We start from the raw sequence: 21,956 nt of genomic DNA on the forward strand, positions 1-21,956 counted from the left end.
TAAAAGTCTACAACCCAGACTCCAAATCCCAAATAGAAAAATACTTAAGCATCTCTGAATTCCCAAAAGGCTGCCCAACAGACGAGGTTAAACAATGGTAAACATGACTATAGGCCTTAGACAAGATATCACACCCTTGAGCTGTGTTGACACTCCTCTAGTCCAAAGAGGATCAGATAGTTATCAATCATAGAAGTCCCCAGCCCAGGAGATAATTACCAAACTCATTTTCTCTGCAGCATCCTTCTTAATTGCACCTTCCTTGAATCATAAAGTAATTGACATGTCTTCTGTAACAACACAAGTTTTCTAATCTTGGAGCTTCCAGTTCTACAATTTTCTCTTATAAAAACATCCCTCAGTTGAAAGTGGGTACTCCATTTGTTCACGGAAAATGAGGTGCGTGCTGTACCTCGTATCCTCGAGTCAATATAGAAACCTTTGTCCTTGCATTCAGTGAGTCATCTGTTGTTGTTGGGTTATTTTGGGGTTCTACAATCTGGGCACAAGTGTTCTTCCACATTTCATCATTCAAAAACTCAATTATTGGTATCATTTGAAAGTTCACTATCTTTAAATGCATTACTGATTTTTCTTTCTGTTTTTCAATTTTCCTTGTTTTAAGAATTTCATTCAAAGTTTTTCTCAAGTGCTTTCCATTGATTTACATCCTTTTAGAGCATTGATTTTCATCTTTGGGGAATCAAATATATGACCCTGTCACAAGACTGGTATCAGACCATCATGAAACACAGATACTTGTATTATAATTCATAACAGTAGTGAAAATATAGTTATGACATTTGCCAGTTTCTGGCTTTTATCAGTCCCATGCTATAGAAGCCAGAAATTCCAGCCTGTTCAGTCCCATGCTATGTCTGATGTCCTTGGGGGCTGTGATGGGAGCCATGCACGAACCAGCCTCAGTTCCTTCCCTGAGTGGGGGAACGTGGACTTAGAAACTCCTAGGTACCCAAAGGTAAAAATGACCAGGCACAGAAGCATCTTGTGATTCTTTGGAGGGCCTGTTATTCCATCTGAAAACTGGAGTCTCCAGTTTATGCCATCATCTTCCTAACCCACTTTCCAACAGTCAAAATGACCACCCAAGTGCCTCTCCTATCTCCTCCCATGTCCCCCCTTCTGAGTCTCTTGGCATATAGAATGAATTCTCAGCCCATGAACAGGGCTATTCCAGTCTTAGGCCTATTGAAGTACAAACTAGGAGACATTCTCTACTGAGGCCAAGACATTAAGTTGTAATTCAGCTGGTATCTGAAAGACAATGGAGACTCAGGCTCCAGAATAATGGAGCCTAATATTTGGACCCCAAAAAACTTTTTAATAGAATAATTTTTGGCACCCAACAGATATTGCAGTGAAATAATTGTACATTTTGGGGTCATCTCATCTTCAGGAAAAGTATTAAAGGTTCACAGAATTAGGAAGATTGAGAACAAATTTTTTAGGTCAATGTCTCCTATAGCCCAGGCTTTCGTCACACAATATAATTTGGAATTTCTTTAAACACAATCCTGTCTCTACTAGTCATTGCTGGAAACAGAGGGTATATTGGATCTACAGAGCCCACATAAGGCACTGCCCACCACACAATAACACTCCTTAAATCCTGCCCAGCAACATCAGGTTGCACTCATTACACTGGACTCTATACTAGTTTTCCCACAGAACAGCATCTGTAATGGAGGCCAAAGAAGTCCCCAGGACCCAAATACTGACAATGCCCACAAAATAACACTGCTTTAATCCTGCCCAGCATCCACAGAATGAACTCACTACCTGGGACCATACACTAGTTATCCCAGACAGATGCCATTTGGCAGGGTTCAAACAGAGGGTTTTTTAATTAGGGAAAGGGATCATAAAAAGGGGAAAGGGAGTGGGAGAAACCAGTCTTCAGGGACAGGAGCAGTAGGAGAGAGGAAAGAGTGGCAGAGATGGAGTGGGAGAGAGAGAGAGAGACAGAGAGAGACAGAGAGAGACAGAGAGAGACAGAGAGACAGAGACAGAGACAGAGAGAGAAACAGACACGAGGAGGGAGAGAAACAGAGCAGGATGTAAATTGGTTTGGGCAAGGCACTTTCAAAAGGGTCCATAGTGAAAATACACAGGTGGCCCTACTAGTGGCTGCAGTTGAGGGCTTATGCTATCAGAACCAGAAGGACAGGCCAGTACAGGCACCCGAAAACTAACATCTGCCATCCTAATGTCTCTTTTAGCTTTGGCCTGAGGTTACGCTTTGTAAATTTTAAATAGGGTAAAAGATTGCAAGTCTAACCATTTTGGCATATGGAGATTTACACAGCAAAACTATCCTTTAGATTATGCCTTATGATCTAAATATGAATATATCATAAAGTACAATGTATTATACTAGATTACGCTGTATGTTGTAAAAGATACATTTAAAAGATATGTCAGTGCCACAATCCTCACACATAAAAGCACATAGAACACAAATTTTAAAAAGTGGAAAACACTTATGCACACTGTGTATGATATTCTTAAATAAATTGCTATTCTGAGCTATTCTTCCCTCAGAATAAGGATTCTTTTCCTCTGAGTATGGCTTGCTAGAGGAAGGCCACATCTGCTTCTAAGAAGGACCAGAAAGAATCTCATTTTTAAACTTTATTTCATGTATATTCGTTTACTGATTTTTGGATGTGTGCAGTAGCAGCAGAGGCCAGAAGAGGGAAAGAGTTCACTTGGAACTGAAGTTACCAGAGATGGAGAGGAACCATGGTTTCTATTAACATAACCTCTTTCCAATGCAACAATACCAGTGTTCTTAATTGTTAAGGTCACTCTCTAGACATATTTTTATTTAATATTTATTGTAACATATTTTATTTAAATTACATTGCATCACTTTCACTGATTTTTCCCAGATTTTTACCTTCTTATTTCTGCTAAGTATGTGTGAATTAAGTATGCACAAATATTTGAATACAGTCTAATGAGACCATTTGAGATGACTGTGCTGAGCAAAGCCTTTACCACACTGATTACATTTATAGGGTTTCTCTCCAGGATTGAACATGCAGTTTTGGATGAAAATATATGGAAATGATTCTTGCCTGATACTATTTGGAACAGTGATGTAGACATAAGGTAATTAATACATCCTTGGATGGTAACAGGTTTGAATAGAAGGAAAGAGATCTGCACAGCTAAGTAATATAACTAAGCCGATATTAAAAGTTTTCCCATCTCTAAAAGCATCCCCAAACCCTCAGGTCCCATCTCTTCAGCAAGATGGTCAGATAAGTCATAAATATTGCTGCACCAGAGAGGTTCTCATCTGCTGGAATCAGTCTTTTCCTGCAATGAAATTCCCAGGAAATTTAGAAATTCATGTTGTCTACTTATTGGTCAAAAGGAGCGATATAAATGACACTTAGAATACCCTTATTCCTGTGAGTCAGGCAGGCACCAGGGATTGCCGCTGTGGAGACCGAGGAACATTACAGTCACAATGTGGACTGCAGGGTACTGTCACTGACAGCTACATGAGTTGCCAAATATTAAATAGTGGAAGAACTGGAGGGGGCTGACCCACTCCACCTGCGTGGAAACAGAGTACAGTTTATGCCACCTTGCCCTCAGTTACAAATGAAGAAAGCTGTCTGGCATGTGATCCTTGTGCTTTCAAACCCTAAGCTCTCTCCCTAAACATTCTTCCTATCTTCCCATCTCTTTGTAAATACCTTATTGTCTATGCCTTAGAGAGACTTCAAGTCTCAGAATCTCCTCACAATCTTGATGTCATCTATTGTTATCACTATTCAGCGCTCCAAACTGAATGTTTTGCAAGTAACCCGGAAATAGAATATGAGCCCATTTAAACTAGAGAGACTATGCCTGCAAGCTCCTATTCTCTCCTATTCTCCACACAGGAGGCATAAAATCAAGCAGGAGTACATCTGGCATGTGAGCTTATGGTAACCTATTTATGTCCATTTACCACATGGTACACAAACTCACGCTTGTGCTTTTGGTTAGTCAACCATCTTTTAAATAATTTTATTGTCAACTTCTTTGAAGATAACTTATTTTCTACTTATCATTCATTTTGTGGAGACTTGGGCTTGGAAAACTCCAGAAGCACCAAGTCTAAGTTTCTGATGTAATATATTTATTCTGAGGCATCAGGGATGAGACAAAGATCAAATTAGGTCAGCTAGTCACACTTATTGCTATGAATGACATATTCGTGTGAATGAAAAAAGGCTCAGCACTTAGAAAAATGAATGCTTATCCACAAGGACAGGTTTTGATTCCCAGAAACAATATCTCTACCAGATAAAAGGAAACACCATTTGAATACACATATGAGGAATTCAATATATCTTATATTATGATTGATATATGAAGCATTTTAACATTAACATTGCTAAATTATGTTGAGAAAAAAACACATTTTGGGAATATATCATCTACACTTGCATTTGTACTCAGGAGACAGACACATAACGCTCATGAGTTACTGACACCCAAGCCAGGCTCCTAATAAACATGAAAATCTGAACGGTATTTGTGAAAATATGGAAAAAAATAACCAGGAACAATAAACCACCACACTTTCAGACAAACAGTTATTGGAAAAATATGATCGCACACTGCCTGATATTTTTTTAAAGTACCACTTAGATGATTTGGGTGACATTATATACATTTCAGCAGAAAAATACCTATCATTAAGCAAAAGTACAAAATGAACAAAAACTAAACAACGAATATCAGGACAAAAAATAAACTTGACTAAATGAATTTTCAACACATATTGGACTTTTTGTTATGCATCTCAAATATTTCAAAATAGAACCCCCAATGCAGTGACCTCTAGCATCAGTTCCTACTCTCTGCCTTATGCTGCAGCTTGGAGATGTGAGTTCTTAGACCCCTGTTTTAGGTGTCATGCAAATTTTAATGACGCTCCTGTATCCCTCTGGAAACCAGGGCCAAATTAAATCTTTTATAAGGTGGCATAAATATTATAACAAAAAGAGGAGAGAAAATAATACAAATTAGTAAGTTTCACACCAAATTTACACTAGTTAGTTAATGCACTTGAAGAGAAGCATAAATCTCTTATGAGACACATTATCATTTAAAATCACTGAGCAAGTGTTACAGCTATGGAGGGAATGGTACCCCTAATGTCATAAGTCGGTATATACCTTCATCTGTGAAGTGAGGTTGGCCTGGATACTTGCAGCTCTGAAGACAAAGATATCCTTACTTTTAGGAAGTCATGTTATAACTGACTCTTTGGAGAGAATGTATCCTGGATAACAAGAGCTTTGAAGAAAAATCTATCCTGAATGTTTATTGTCAGGCGATACATGCTGCTGTGAAGGGAAGGTATCCTGTAAAAAACAAAGCTTTGAGGATAAAGGTGTCCTGACTGTCAGGAAGTCAGGCTATATATGAAGTTGTGTTCCAGTGGGTGGTGATCTCCATGCATTATGTAGGACTCCTGCTCCACTTAGATAGAGACTATCACAAGTGATCTTTCAACTCTGCTAAGAGTTTACCAGAATGAATGTCCATTGCTTCTTCTATTGTCTTTTCCAATGAGGATTTTCTGTGCAATGGTAACCATGTCTTCTTAGCTCCAGGACAAATTGTCACTCTTCTGCTTCACTAAACTATGGGAAAAACTGCTCCAGAAATGTGGCAACAGTGAATTTTTTTTTTTCTGCTATATTCCCCTAAGGGAGATTACCATCAGTGGTATATGTTGGTTCTCTGGGGAGTTCTATATCCACTGTGGTAAAAGAATTCCTTCACAGAAACATACTGAACAGATTTATTTGGAAGGGAGTCATCCAGGAATGCGGCTGCCCCTATCAGTGTGGAAAATGTGAGCTGCCAACTGAATTAGCATAGGGTTTATATATGTCTTTTTATGAGCATAGGTGTTCCATAGAAAATATTTTTCAGCATGTTAATTGGTAAAAATTAAGTCCCTGAGGTCTAAAAATCTTTGAGATTTTGATGGACTGCTGCTTAGGGATTGGGTGCTTTTGAGCTTAGGTATTGCTTGGATTTTTCCTCAGCTGGTCAGAGATAGAGTTTGTTTATTTGCCTTTGGTTTCAGGGAAAAAGTGTATTTCTTTCACTGGCTCTTTTTAAGTATTTGGCTCTTGTTTAAGGGTGAGTTTCTTTGGCTGCAGTTTGAGGGCCATAATCTGTTTGTTTCACTGGAACTGGTTCCTGGGTCGGGTAGTGTTTCATTGCTGGCACTTTTACCCGAAGCATAAGGCTTTATAAGTTCATATATTCATTTTTGATGTGTGTGCTGGAGCAACAATATAAACATGCACATGACAATGCTTACATAGATTGTTGACACTGTTAATTTTCTTCAACAGAATAAATATTGTTGTCAAACTGATTGGAAGTGTGACTGTGAAAGATCCCACCAAATACTTGATAAGGAGAAGCCTCATTAACTTTTTCAGGTTCTCAAAAATGATTGTAATTTACAAAGGCTTTAACATTTGACCATAAATTTTATTCCTCTATGAAGTGCACAATTAAACCCAACTGACTACATTCATAGTTTCCCTGCTAAATGATTTTTTGTAATGATTTCAGAGACTCCTGGCACATGCCGAAGCTTTACCACACTGCACTGGTCAATTTAAAAGGGTTTGACTATAATATGTGTTCTTTTATGGGTTTGAAGAAATAATTGACATGCAAAGTCCTTTCCACAGTGATTGCATTTTTTGGGTCTCTCCGCATTATGTGTTCTTTTATTTGTGAAGATGAATCTGCAGAGCAAAGGCTTTAAAGATTGATAATATTCATATGGTTTCTCTCTAGTATGTGTTCTTTTATGCACATTAACAGTACTTTGAAATGTGAAGATTTTACCACATTGATTTCATTCATAAGGCTTTTGTCCTTTATGTGTTACTTCATGCATTTGAAGGGAAATGTACTGAGCAAAGGCTTTTTCCACACTGAATACATTCATAGGGTTTGTCTCCAGAATGTGTCCTTTTATGCGTTTGAAGATGATTGTGCTGTGAAAAAGTTTTACCACACTGATGACATTCATAGGGTTTCTCTCCAGTATGTGTCCTCTTATGCCTTTTAAGGTGACTATGACAAGAAAAGGCTTTACCACACTGATTACATCCATAGGGTTTCTCTCCTGTATGTGTCCTCTCATGCATTTGAAGGCTACTGTGCTGAGAAAAGGCTTTACCACACTGAGAACATTCATAGGGTTTCTCTCCAGTATGTATCCTCTTATGCATTTGAAGGTTACTGTGGCGAGAAAAGGCTTTTCCACATTGATGACATCCATAGGGTTTTTCTCCAGTATGTGTCCTCTTATGCCTTTTAAGGTGACTATGACAAGAAAAGGCTTTACCACACTGATTACATCCATAGAGTTTTTCTCCAGTATGTGTGCTCTTATGCCTTTGAAGGTTTATATGATAAGAAAAGGCTTTACCACACTGAGTAAATTCATAGGGTTTCTCTCCAGTATGTGACCTTTTATGCCTTTGAAGATGACTTTGCCAAGAAAAGGCTTTACCACATTGATTACATTCATAGGGTTTCTCTCTAGTGTGTGTTCTTTTATTACTTTGAAGATCACTCTTATATGTGAAGGCATTAACACATTGTGTATGTTCAGAAGACCTCTCTCCAGTTTGGCTTCTTTCATGCCTGCAAGCAAAATGAATATATGTAAATGCTTTACAATATTCAATACTATGTTGGATCTCGAAAAATTACATTAATTTATATTATAATTTTTAAATTATAAAGAAAATTCATATCGTGCAATCTTTTTGTTTGTTTGCTTTTTGAGACAGGGTTTTTCTTTGTAGCTTTGGAGCCTATCTGGGCACCTGCTCTGGAGACCAGGCTGGCCTGAAAGTCACAGAGATCCACCTGCCTCTTCCTCACAAGTGCTGGGATTAAAGGTGTATGCCACCAATGCCCAGCACAGATCTTTCAATCTTATCACTGTGTTTACACTCAAGTTTTACACTCAAGTGTGTTTACACTCAAGTTTTACCCTTCTTTAAGGGTATTCGAAAATGCTTGTGAAGGTTTAATCCTTTATTATACAGTTCTCATTTTCAAAACCTTTTTCTATGGGAGACTTTTCACATATTGAAGAGAAGTGGAAAAATTCAGAACTTTATCACCCTTATTATATATTTTAATTTTCCTGCACTTTGAGTAATACTACATTTGCTAATGAACTACAACAAACAGATGTATTTACACAGTAATAGAGTCATTGGGATTTACTCCAGAGGGAGATTGTTGGTGTATTATCAGTGAAGTTGCAAAAAAATTACTTGTACACATGAAACAAATTCAACTATTATGCTCAAATGGGGACTACTACCTGACTTTTAAATATCCTGTGAGAGAAATATACCATGTTTTCCATATCCCTTTGCTGACTTGGCTTTTATGCTAACTAATACTTTATATACCTAGTAAAGATTACAAAGAAGAGGCTTCAACATTTAATTCAGTTTGACTTTCTGTTCCTTATAGACATGTTCTAGTGAGATTAAGTTTTCCCTGCAATAACTGCCCTTTAACTCTTGACAATGAATGCTGCTGTCACTAAACATGCAAAAGTAACAGCAAGTACTTGAGTAAAATTAGCTTTTCCATGGAATATTTACTTAATGGAAAGTTTGAAGATATGCTTATCACCTCAACCATGTGTATACATTTAATACTATAGGTAATATGAAATAAATGGAATTACATTTCTATAGAATAGCTTTCATATAGTGAAGATTCGAGTGGTAATTTCTCTCAAGGGATTGTTTCCTTGACTTCTTCCTTATAACAGTGCCTTGCAAATTCAGTTTACCTACCTGAAGCTGAGGTATATGGTTTTGTGAGAATTTAATAATCATCAATGCACTTTAACCTGTGCTTAATTACACTGTTGGTTCTGTTTCAGAATTCCAGTACAGATTTCAAATTCGTCAGAAGCACATTTCTATCAGCTCATAGATGAAAATTACCTTTCATGTCTTTTAGAACTTGTACATTCTTCTTCAGTAGTATGGTCTCCCTTACTGTATTCTAAAATATAGTAAAAAATGTATATTTATTATTGAAAAATGTTTAAAATTTAAGGTACTTTCTTCAGTGAACTTTAGAAATATGAATGTTTTTTTTCCCACATCCCTTTCTCTCTTAAAAAATTAAAGAAGAGCATCAATATCCAATTGGAACTGTTGTCCTATTATTTTAAAATTCGAAGGAAAATACAATCTTACCTATATCAGCGAGGTTCTTGTAAGTCTCCAGCATCACATCTTTATAGAGATTCTTCTGAGAAGTATCCAGAAATCTCCACTCTTCCCAAGTGAAGTCGATATGCACATCATTATAGGTCAAGGCATTCTAAAATATCACATAGATATGTGCAAGTGAAATCATGATCCTGACCATATTGTAAATATATGATTCCGTAGAAAACTATATTAAGATGTGTTACTTTTATGCTGTGGAACATTTGGATACTGAAGTAAACATGTTTTGCTTTTGTTTATGCTGTGGGTTTGTGAAGTTGTGATTCTTAGACTGTCTACAACTCCTGATGATCTGACAAAGAGGTGATTATGCAATAGTGAGGCAGGAAAAATGATAGGCTGTGGTAGCAGGCCAAAGTATATATAAAAGAATAAATCTGAAAGCAAGGACAAAGGAGCAAGGTACAATAAGTGGGTGATGGTAAGGGTCAGATATCAAGTCACACAGCCAGTAGTGCATTGGGACAAAAAGTAAGATATAAATAAATGGAGAAAGGTAAAAGTCTAGAGGAAAAAAGGTAAATGTTGATATTTAAGTTTAGAAAATTTGGATATCAATAAGCCAAGTAAAAGCCAGGCATTTATAAGTAATAACATGCATCTGTGTATCAGTTTGGGACTGGGAGGTGCCCTTCCCAGAAGGTCAAAATCTAAAGAGATAAAGGAGTAAAGCATTATGTAAATACATGGCACCCAAATGGGGCCATATTTCCATGTAACACCAGAGAAAGCTAAAAATAAAAATATCTCCTTAATGTGTTTCTGCCTGCTGGTGAGCCTTTGAAAAGCCAGCACACTAATTAACAATGATAATCTCAGTTAAAATGACTGCCATAACACAATCACGGGAATGGTAGAGCTCTAGGGAGGCTGTATGTAGTTCTTGTTGACTGAACTCTGAGTGGTCTGTGAGTTTTAGGCTTTGTTTTCATGAGCTCAGAAGTGGGCATAACCAGCTGGGAGATCCAGTTGTAGCTAAGCCGTCTAATGCTTGCACTGGCAGTAAAAAGGCTAAAATGCATACAGTTAATTAAGTCCAGATATAAATGGAATTGAAAGAAGGAATGCTGAAGTAAAGGAGTCTGTATACTTTTTGAATACCTCAACTTTTAAAAAGTCAAAAATATTTGTCAAATGAAAATCAAAAATGCTTTGTAGAATCAATTTTATTACTGTTTCCACGGGAAACAAGAGGCTGTAGATTTGCTTTCGGTTTACATAGACATGAGTAGAGCAACTGAGACCTCTTGAACTTAACAGGCAATGCATATAGACTAAAGTTACTGATGGTCTTCAGACAACTTGAAAATAATCTCAAATTTTCCCTGGGTCCCTTTAAAGATACCTTCATCCACAGACAGCAGATAGCATCTGGAGAACATGACTCCCACATTTCAACTGTTGAAGGGTAGGAGACCTTTGATTATTTGGTGGTTCAGAGACAACTGTTATATGTATGCAAATAAAGGAACCATAAGGTAAAATGTTAGATTATTGAATCTACTATTACCTGCCTACACACTGACAAGAACATGCTATGGTTTGGTTAGCATGCAAAGACCACTCCCTGATGAATCCCAGACCTGCCAAGCTTCCTGCCTCAAACACCATATAAAGTCTCTGAGAAAAATAAAATTTTGCAGATTGATCAGAAATTCTATCTTGCTGTCCGTTTGTTTAGTCTCTTGTCCCATCATTTCAGGCTCTGTGAGGTTCAGGCTCCCGCTGATGCCCTGTTGGCCAGAATAATTTAAAATCTACTTTCTACCACATGGATCCACGAAAACACAAACTTCAAAACTTTGGTTAAATGAACTAAAATGAACCGTAAAATGTTGTTTCTGACCCTTTAGCTACTAATATTTCTACCAAAGTCAGAAGCCCCATGCTCTAGAGCTCTCTCTCTGCAACATGGAGATTTCTTGCTATGTATCTGCAACCTTTGTTCCTCCCATTGTTTCAGGTAAACCCAGACCCATGGAACTAATCCCAACACAACATGGAAGAATAATTTAAAATCTACTTTCAAACACATGGATTATGGCCCACGATGTGGATCTTGCCCTAACTCCTTGACCAACACCATGCACACCTGAGAAATCTCTGCAGACCAGAAACAACTTTCGTCCCTGGAACTAAACAGCACTGAATCACACTATTGTGGCTGGTTGTAGTGGAAAGTTAAAAACAATCTAATCATGTATTGTTGAAAGATGATCCATATCAACATCTTTCTACCATTTTCTAAATTATTTGTAATATTTATCAGACAAACTTTAAAGTGGAGAACATTACTCAGAAATTCTAGAAACCAGACTATCATTTGTTCCATCTGTGTTTCCAATGCACACCAAAAGCAGTGTCTGTGCATGCACACTGGACTGTGATATTACAACCACCGTATCCTCCCATGCCAGGGCTGTAAATTCTCCACTATGCAAGAAATACATATACAGAGAGGTTCAGAGGACAAGGACAACTGCTCAGGTTACTACATTGACCAAGAGAACCACAGTCTGTCTCAAGGTCTAGACAAATTCCAGCAGAAATACCAGCTCAGCAGACGTTCTCTGGACACCCTCCAATCACCATGGTATAGCTTGTGTTCTTCCATACAAGTCCATAGAGCAGAAGGATAGAAAAATCGTGGAAAGGAACTGCAAGCTGCCTGCCACCAGTCAGTACTCCTGATTGCTAAGCATTACCACAGTCCCTTATTGGCCAGGAACACCCAGCTGGGCCTGGAACATTAGCAGCCCCCCTACCAGGTAATCAGAATTCAAATGAAGTAGAAATAACAGTCCTCCCTGTTCTGCCCTTCCCACCCAGTGGAAAGAAACCTAGTCAAGACAAAAACCAATGGCATTTATAGCACACACAAAATTGACTCCAAATGGATCTTACACCTACATGTTAAATGTGAAATGAAGAACTTCTACAAGACACTAGAACAATTAGGCATCTTCAAGTTTGGCAACATGACTTCCAAAAGCACTTATTGCTGTTAGCAGAGATGTTTCTACATGAAGATACCTGATTAAAACACTTTCTACAGATGCAGCACACAGAGTGAAGTATTCAACAGCCATCTTCATGATATGAGGAGTTTCCAGGAACACAAGGAACCTCATAGAACACTGAATTTGCTATCAGGTTCCCATGCAGCCTCGAGAAGGGTCTGCCTCATGATCTCCCATGCCTCCTCATTCCATCCTCCCCATCTTGGGATAGTATCCCATCCCTCACCATGCTGTGATATCTGTGGTCATCTTTACTCCCCTCACAATCCCCTACAGTAGCACTCAGAGAAAGGGCACAGCAATCAATCGACAGGCACCTTATAACAGGAAATCTAGTTCCAAAGGTATATGCAAATTGGAAACAGAGAGAATTCACAGAAGGATTACAAAAATAATACACACATTGACACAATGAGACTTCTATACTTACATAAATCTATAGCAATCAAGAAGCTGTACAATATTTCGGAAAGAATAAAGTGGATGGATAGAAAAAGACAAGAACAAAAGCAGGACAATATAATCAACTTCTCATCAATAGATCAAAGGAAACTCAGCCAGGTAAACTGAGAACTTGACCAATGTTACCCAGTTACCTATGTTTCTTTTTGTTTTGAAATTAAATAAACAGACTTCAGAACTCCCACAAAATTAACTAAAAGGGAGACTTAGAATGTTCTTTCTGAACCTTCAGCTATCGGTATTTCTTCCAAACAGAGATGCTTCATGGCCTAGAGTTCTCTCCACAAATGGGGGTAATCTCTTGCAACCATTCCACAAACTCTAATGTCTCATTGTGGTTTGAGGCAAACCCAGCCCTTCTGATGCCCACACAGAAAATGATGTAGAAGTATAATTGAACATCTGCTTCCTGCCATATATAATAAGACCCAAGATGTGGATTCTGTCCAATCCACCCACCCAACAGCATCCACACTACAGAAACGTCTGCAGATCAGAAATTCCTTTTGTCACCTAGAACTCATCTTTCCTGAATCACAACATTGTAGCTGGTGGTTTCAGAAATTTAAAAGCACTCCGATCATTACCTAATTAAGGACGATCACCATCACTTCAGTAGGATCCTTATGGCATCAATTTTGTGGAGCCTTTAAACTGTTTCTACAAGTGTGGTTGTATTACGTTTGTGCATTAAGAAATGAAACTTGACATTTGGTGGTGGCACATGCTTTTAATCCCAGCACTTGAGAGACAGAGGAAGGTGGATCTCTGTGACTTCAAGCAAGTTCCAGATCAGGCTCCAAAGCCACAAAGAAAACCCTGTCTAAATCAAACAAACAAAATAATTAAAAAAAAATCTCGACTGACGACCACAGTGTGCAGCCAGGCAATATTTAGCCATAGATGCCAAGTCATGGTGGAGCACACCTTTAAACCCAGCACTTGGGAGGCAAAGGCAAGTGGATCTCTGTGATTTCTAGGCAACCCTTGGCTACACTATATTGATCCAATCTAAAAGAGTAGTAGGGCCAGGTGGTGGTGGCTCAAACCATTATATTGTACTTGCACCCTGCTGGAACAAAGACCACACCTCCAGCAAGATTTCTAGCCCTCAAATTGGGGTGAGGAGCCTTGTTCAACCATAGGCCCGCAGATACGAAAATCAGAGAACAAATAGAAGCCAAGGGAAAAAAAAACACCCTTCCAACATACAAAAATGGAGTCACTACTAGATTCCAGTTCTTGTACTACAGCAAGTCATGAAAATTCTAAAACACTTGAAGCACAATTAAGACCTAATTTATAAAGATGACAGATGTCCCGAAAGATGAAATGAATTAATCCCTTAAAGAATTCTGAGAAAGGATGAATGAAAGTAGAAGCTACTCTGGTACTGAACTGATTTTGTTGTTACCCTTATGCCAGAGTATATCCTTGGCGTGCTTAGGAAAGAAAGTCAGGTTAGGCACTGAAGGAAAAACATGTGGAAACATTGTTTCTTTACTTTATCTTTTGCTTTGTCATTATATTGTATTCAGCTAGGTTTTTTAACCATCCCAAGCCCATTTGCCCAGAGACATTGCCAACTCAATTGAAGTCTTCTTCCCACATCAATCATCAGTCAACACAATCTTTTTCAGGCAGAAATCAGATATTTTGATCTAAGAAAACACTCAGTTGATGTTTTCTCAGATGACCCTAGAATTGAACATGTTGATACCTGAGGCTAGTTAGCAGACAGAGACTGTAATATACAAGAAGTTTTTAAAATCCAAAGCCAAGGTATTGATTACAAAAATCACTTAAGTATCAACCGCACAAACATAAAGATAACAACAACTGGAAAACACAGATATGCCAGTATGCCAGGAAATGGGAAGAGGCAAGCATTTAAGATAAAGAAGAAAAAAACAAAACTGTCTCTCCACAACAGCTTTCCCAAAAAACAAAAACTTCAGAAACTGATGACATATTTTATGAAGTCAAATTGGTTAAGGTCCAACATTTTTAAGAAAAATGTATATAACTAGGTTACCGATATACTGTACACAAAATCTCTATACAGATTCACATAATACGACATCTATAGTTGTCACAAAGAGAGATCAATAAAATTAGACAAAATACTTTTGAAAGAAAGAAGGGGTTGGTGAGAAAATGTTAAGAAATAAGGCAGGAAAAATCCTGGCAACTTTTAATCAAAAAGACCAAAGAAAACATAGGAAACGAAAGGGGTAATCACGACTAATGTTACCCAGCTCCCTAAAATTCTAAGGGTATAAAAATTAAATAAACACAGACTTCACAACTTTCACAAAATCACCTCAAAATGACACTTGAACTGTTGTTTCTGACCCTTGAGTGAATGATATTTCTTCCAATAAAGAAGCACCATGTTGTAGATCTCTCTCCAGAAGTGGAGGTGATCGCTTGAGATGGATCATAATCTCCTTATAATAACTTTTGTTTTAGGAAAATACAGCCCCACTGATGCTCAATCATAAAACAGCAAAAAAATATAATTTAAATAAAAGGTAGACAATAGAATTGAATTGAAAACCATGATACGAGCCCACATACCTATGAAAACCTGATGCTGGACAATGAAACTAAAATTACACAATGTAAAAAAGAAAGCATATTCAGCAAATAGTGCTGGCATAACTGTGTGCAGGCATGTAAAAGACTGCAGATATATGCATATCCATTACCATGCATAAAACTTAGGTGAAAATAGATCAAAAACTTCAACATAAATCCTCCCACACTGAACATCTCAGAAGAGAAAGTAGGACGTACCCTGGGAGAATTTGTAAAGTAGACAGCTTCCTGAACATAACACAAGTAGCACAGACACAGAGATCCACAATTAATTAATGAGACCTGCTGAAGCTGAGATGCTTCTGTAAGTCAAAAGATATAGTCAACAAAACAAAATGGCAGCCCACAAAAATTGAAAAAGATATTCATCAACCCCATATTTGACAGAGGGCTGAATTTCAAAATATACAAAGAACTCAAGAAACTAGTCACCAAAACACCAAAAATATCCAATTAAAAAGTGGATACAGAATTAAATAGAGACTTTGCAAAAGAGGAATCTAAAATGTCTGAAAGACACTAAAGAAAGTGCTCAATATACTTTGCAATCAGGGAAATCCAAATCAAAACAACTCTGAAGCAGCATATTGCTCTTGTCAGAATGGCTAAAATCAAAAACACCAATGACAATTTATTGTGGAGAGCACTTGGAAAAGAGCATTCCTCCAATACTGCTGGAAATGCAAAGTCATACAACTACTTTGGAAATAAGTACAGAAGTTCCTCAGGAAAATTGGAATCAATCTACAAGATACAGCAATTCCATTCATAGGTATTTAGCAAAAATAACATTCATACAAGTAAATCTGTTCAACTATGTTAATAGCAGTATGATTTGTAACAGCTGGAACCTGGATTCAACGTATATACCCCTTAACTGAAGAATGGATAGAGAAAATGTGGTACAATTACACAATGGAATACTTCTCAGCAGAAAAGATAATGGAATCTTAAAATTCATGGGCAAATAGATAGAAGGTAGCCCAGTCACAAAAATAAAAACATGGTATGTGCCTTCTTATATATGGGTTTTAGAAATGGAACAAAGGACTAACAGTCAACCATCCATACCACCAGAGAAGCAAGGAAACAAGGAGAATCCTAAGAGAGATATACATGGTCTCCCAGAGAAGGGGAAAGGGACAGGATCTCCTGAGACACTTGGAACCATGGGGGAGAGGAGAAAGATTAAGGTGAATGAAAAGGGAAGAAGAGGTGGGGAGCAGATGACTTGAGGGAGCAGGAGGATTGAGATAGGGGAAGAATAGAGGAGAGCAATAAAAAATATACCATAATAGATGGAGCCTATATCACATTTAAAGAGAAATCTGGAACTAAGCAAATGTCCAGTGATATACCAGGATGACACCAGCTAACAATGTAAGCAATAGTCAAGAGTTTTCCTTAAATGTCCTTTTCTGATAATGAGATTGATGAGTACCTTATATGCAATCCTAGATCCTTCATCCAAAAGCTGATGGAAGCAGAAGTAGACACCTAAAGCTAAACACTGAGCCATACTCCTGGAATCTAGTTTCAGATAGGGAGCAGTGATAAGCAAAGGGGTCAAGACCAGATGGGTGATATCCAGAAAAACAAGTGACCTGAAAAAGGGGCAGCTCATGTACCACAGACTGAGAGCTGGGAAACCAACATAGGACTAATTCAGGCCCCCTGAAAATGGGTGTCAGTTAGGAGGCCTGGGCAATCTATGGGGCCTGTGATACTGGTTTAGAATTCAACCCTAGTATATGAATGGACATTGGGAGTCCATTCCACATAAAACAACACTCTCTCAGCATAGAGACCCAGGGATGGTCCTAGGCCATACTCCAAATGATATAACAGACTTTGAACATCACTTGTGTAGGCATCACCCTCACTGGGGAGCAGAAAGGGGGTGAAGTAGGGGGTCAGTGAGTGTCAGGGAATGAGGGGGTGAGGAATCTGTGATTGACATATAAAACAAACAATTTTCTAACCTAAATTTTAAAAGGGAAAGAAATGCTGCCATTTCCATGTTCTATGGCACATAACATGGAATCTGCCCAATCTACCTGTACAGCACCATGCACACTTGAGAAATATCTGCATATCAGAAACGTGTTTTCTCCCCTGTAACTAAACTTATCATATCATTGTGCTAAGTTGCACCAACAAGACACAAGCACTCTAATACTATATTCATGAAAGGCAATCCACATCACCATTTTTCCACAAGTTCCTAAGCTATTTGCAATATTTTAATACAATGCTGAAGAAGGAATGCGATATTCAGAAATCCTAGAAACAACACCTTCACTTTTCTAATCTGTCTTCCCACGGCAAGCAGAAGCACTGCCCATATGTGAACACTGGACAGTGATACTGCAATAATTATATCCCCCATTCCAGGGCTGCAGTCTCCCATTATCCAGTAAATCCATACTGGGAGGGATGGAGGACAAACGTCATTGCCCAGCTCAACATATCTACCAACAGAAGTACACACTGGTTCATGTTCTGTTCAAATTCCAACAGAATTGAAAGTTTACTGGGTAGTGGGGTGGTGGGACATGCCTTTAATAATACCACCTGGGAGGCAGATGCATTAAGATCTCTGTGAGTTCATACCAGACTGGTATACAAGGTGAGTCCCAGTACAGCCACAACTGTTAGACAGGGGAATTATGTCTTGAAAAACAAATAAATAAGTGAAATGATAGCTCAACAGACCTTCTCTGGACACCATTCAGCCACAATGGTAAAGCTTGTGGTCCTTCTTACAACTCATTTCAGCAAAGGCAGAAGAAACCATGGGAAGAAAGCATGAATTACCTGGCCCTAGTACTCCTGACTGCTAACACCTGCCCCCAGTAAACCCCACATTGGCTAGGGCCACCCTGGTAGGACTCATATTAGCAGCTTTGCTACTGGGTGATCAGAGGTCAAATGACTCAGACAGCAGAGTCTTTCCAGCTCTGCCCTTACAGCAGCATAAACAGAGCCCTAGCCTAAAAAGTTTGTATTTCAGTAGCAATTCCTCCTCTCTCATATATTATACCCTGTTCCTCATCCAAAGCACAGGGTCCATTGTGTGCACATTACATTACACACTTAATGTCCTGTGCAAGAAACCCATTGCCTCAGAACTGGGAAACCCTGAGAGCAAACACAGGTTACATCATCATAGTAACTGTTGTTTCTGTGTAGCTGAGTTAAAGAAAAACAGGCCACAGAATAGAAAACAATGGAGTATTATTCATATTGCTTAGAGGCAGAAAACGCAAGGTGAACATGATGCATTTAAAATGTCAAAAATTATTTTGAAAACGTGAAATATATTTTAGGACCATGTGTTCCAGAGACTAGAGAATAGTATTAGATCAGAAGAAAAGTTTCTCATACCTTTCCTATAAAGATGAACACCATAAATCAGAAAGATTCCAGTCCTTAGAAGTGGATACTAGTAGTTAAGTAAAAATACAATCACATAGCCAGGATATTCCTTAAGTAAATTCTTAAGTACAGCATTGACCTGAAACAACATGTTATTCTTTAGGGACAATGTCCTGAGGTGAAGGTCTTGGGGATATGAAAGACAGCACAATTAGAATATAGCAAAGATAAATGCTAGGTTTGTGAGGTAATGCAGATGATATGCCCCAGACTAACTAAGCTTCTTGATAAGAATAGCATCCTGTGCACCACATAAATTGAATGAGAGGTCGGAAGTATATGGGAAAATCATATGAAGTAATCAAAATATATAATTGGAGAAATTCAGATAGAGACTAATCAAACATTTCCACATAACAGAAACAAAGTATCTCAAGAACATTACTGACTTAAGACACAGTGGCCTTAGGACAGAAAACAATAGCTCCATATGCTAGGAAGAGTTTGGTTCTCAGGATTTGAAGAGACACTTCCAAATGTTCCTGGCCCCAGACCATTAACAGCTCTCTAAGGAGCTCTGTTTATTGTCAAAACATCAGGCCCCAATGACAGCTCTCAAGCCCAAACCCCAAGCTGTTACTGAGTACGCCCAGGCTGAGGGCTTAAATGAAAGCCTTGCTTGATGATGTGAGTTCTTAACACAACTGTGTTTTATTTACAAATATTTCTTACCTGGTGTCATATCAGCCACCTGACAAAACTGTGTTTATTCTAAAGAAAAAAAAAACCTAGAATTTTCTGACACCAGGATTTAAGTTTTTTGAGACCCTGTAATGCCTCCTTGTACAGCTTGTTAGATGCCTGTTCTTCCATATGGTGGTGGGTCTGGTGGCTTATGGCAAATAAGGGATTGACATTTTGCAATGGTTTAGAGACAAATGACTGGACAACGCTGATGAACAATTGTGTATCCTAGCATCCAACAAGGCTGGTTAGAATGTACTTATCTTTGGGTGTTTTAGAGGCAGTCCTCCCACAGCTCAATTCTATTTTGGGAGACATTCTATTTCCTAAGCATTGGTAAATCCTTTATATCAACAATTATACTCTCCTAAATTATGGAGTAATAGAAGACTGCTACCTAACACATAAGATGCCTCTGGACAACCTGCACAAAATTAACTAAGAATGGATATTGCACATAAATGTTAAATGCAGAGTGTTAAATGTCAAGAAAATACTGGGAAAACTAGGCATTTCTGAGATAGGCAAGCTGCTTTCCATATATTCTACAAGAATTTTGTAGTTGTGCCAGGCATTGGTGGCAAACACCATTAATCCCAGCACTTGGGAGGCAGAGACAGGTGGATCTCTGTGAGTTCAAGGCCAGGCTGGTCAACGGAGTGAGTGCCAGGATGGGCTCCAAAACTACACACAGAAACCTCCAAAAATCCAAAAAGAAAAAAAAATAATCTTTAAGTTGACTAGAAACTTGCTCCTGTATTCATCTCCCTGCTCATGATACTCTGATCAAATTAAGGCTGCAGAGCAAAATTAGTGAGAGACCTCCCCCTAGGTCAAACAATTTACATGGGCCAAATGGGATTTCCCAAGACAGGGAATCTGGCCTCACTCTCCCCACAGATACAGGGAGGACTCAACACACTGTCTGCCACACCTCAGCATCTGATCCTCCCATCTGCAGACAGCATCCCCTAGCTCACCATTTTGTGGTTTTACAGATCACTGAAGCTCTCAGCTCAGCTCCCTGTAGCAGCAACTTGCACCACAGCAAACAAAAACGCTGTCTCCTCTTCAAAGTCAAGCCTGGTGAACAGAAGAGTCCTGAACCTCTTGTGACTGGCACGTCTCCTAGAGGGCCTGATTGGATAGTGAGGCTTGAGTGACAAGAGCGCCTCCCATAGGGTTAGAGTGTGCTTAAAGACACAGTATTGTGGTTCCTGGCCATGCCTCCCACACAAGAAAAAATCCTTTTGTAGATCTGCAACAATATTCATTTCAATAGCACTGGCCCCAGGCTAATTTGCAGACCCTGATACCTTCCTGGTCTCCATAGGAACTTCCCCTTGTCCTCCAGGATATAATTCAAAAGTTTCTACACACCAAAGAACCTCCCTGACCATGCAGCAAACCAAATGGTACCAAATCAAAATGAATTAGGAAAAGCTCACGTGGGAGACACAGCAAGGGGACGGAGCAGATCACTCCACAGCCTCCCTTTCCTCATTACACTGCCCCTTCTTCCCCTGTCCTCCCTTCATCCCCTGCCCTCCATCCCCTCCCTCCCGTGTCTTCTACCCCCTTAAAAAAATCACAAAATCCTACCAGTATCCTAAGTCTTCTAAAATCCCAGGAAGGAACACCAGAGGCGGGCGGACTGAAGAGTGGTTGCTTGGGAGCGCAGGGCACACTGGGAAATGTAGTCCGGGCGAGCTCTCTGCAGGGAGCGGGAAAACTTCTCTAAGAACTGCTGACTCCCCAGGCTGGATTTGCAAGTGAATGAGCAAGTGAGTCAGTGAATCAGTGACTCAGAGAGCTGAGCCATCCAGGGAATTGAATGCAGGCAGCAGCCAGGTGACAGCAGTCAAGTCAGTGATGCACTTTAGGAAGGGCGAGCTGGCGAGCATGGTGGAGCAAGCGGGGTGATGGGGGGAGGGGGTGTTCATTCACGAGCTCACCTGTTTCTTCATGCTCTCTCCTACCCGGTAGTCCATGAATGAAAAATCGAACGAACAAGGAATGAAAGATTACAGTAATAAACAGATGAGTCGATGGATCGGATGGGGCCTGGGCAGTGGAGGCAGCAGGTAGGCACTGGGGGAGCCTGCAGGGAGGCAGGGACGGAGCCCATCGAGGGCAAGTGGATGGGCTCTGGGCTCTGGGAGTGTTTTGGGGGATGGGATGGTAAGTGAGTTAAATAGTTGTTATTGTATGTTACATGAAATACAGAATGGCTATAATTGAATACTAGGTTTCCTATTAATAACACATGATGAACAGCAAGTTCACAAACCTATGTATAATATGACCTTCTTTTTTGCTTTTTTCAGACAGGGTTTCTCTGTGTAGCTTTGGAGACTGTCCTGTCACTTGCTCTGGAGAGCAGTCTGGCATTGATCTCACAGAAATC

The 21,956-nt window shown here is 39.1% G+C and overlaps 1 protein-coding gene across 1 annotated transcript in view; it reads right to left on the bottom strand.

Annotated features, from left to right (window-relative positions):
* Nucleotides 1–21,677, bottom strand: part of LOC113838724 (zinc finger protein OZF-like) — a 46,631-nt gene extending 24,954 nt beyond the window's left edge. Inside the window, 3 exon segments of the mRNA XM_035453939.1 lie at nt 6,730–6,991; nt 6,993–7,716; nt 21,529–21,677. Of these exon segments, the coding sequence (XP_035309830.1) occupies nt 6,730–6,991; nt 6,993–7,716; nt 21,529–21,677 (1,135 nt within the window).
* Between the last annotated feature and the right edge of the window lie 279 nt (nt 21,678–21,956).

This window comes from Cricetulus griseus, unplaced genomic scaffold, assembly GCF_003668045.3.
Source record: "Cricetulus griseus strain 17A/GY unplaced genomic scaffold, alternate assembly CriGri-PICRH-1.0 unplaced_scaffold_93, whole genome shotgun sequence".
Classification (NCBI taxonomy): domain Eukaryota; kingdom Metazoa; phylum Chordata; class Mammalia; order Rodentia; family Cricetidae; genus Cricetulus; species Cricetulus griseus.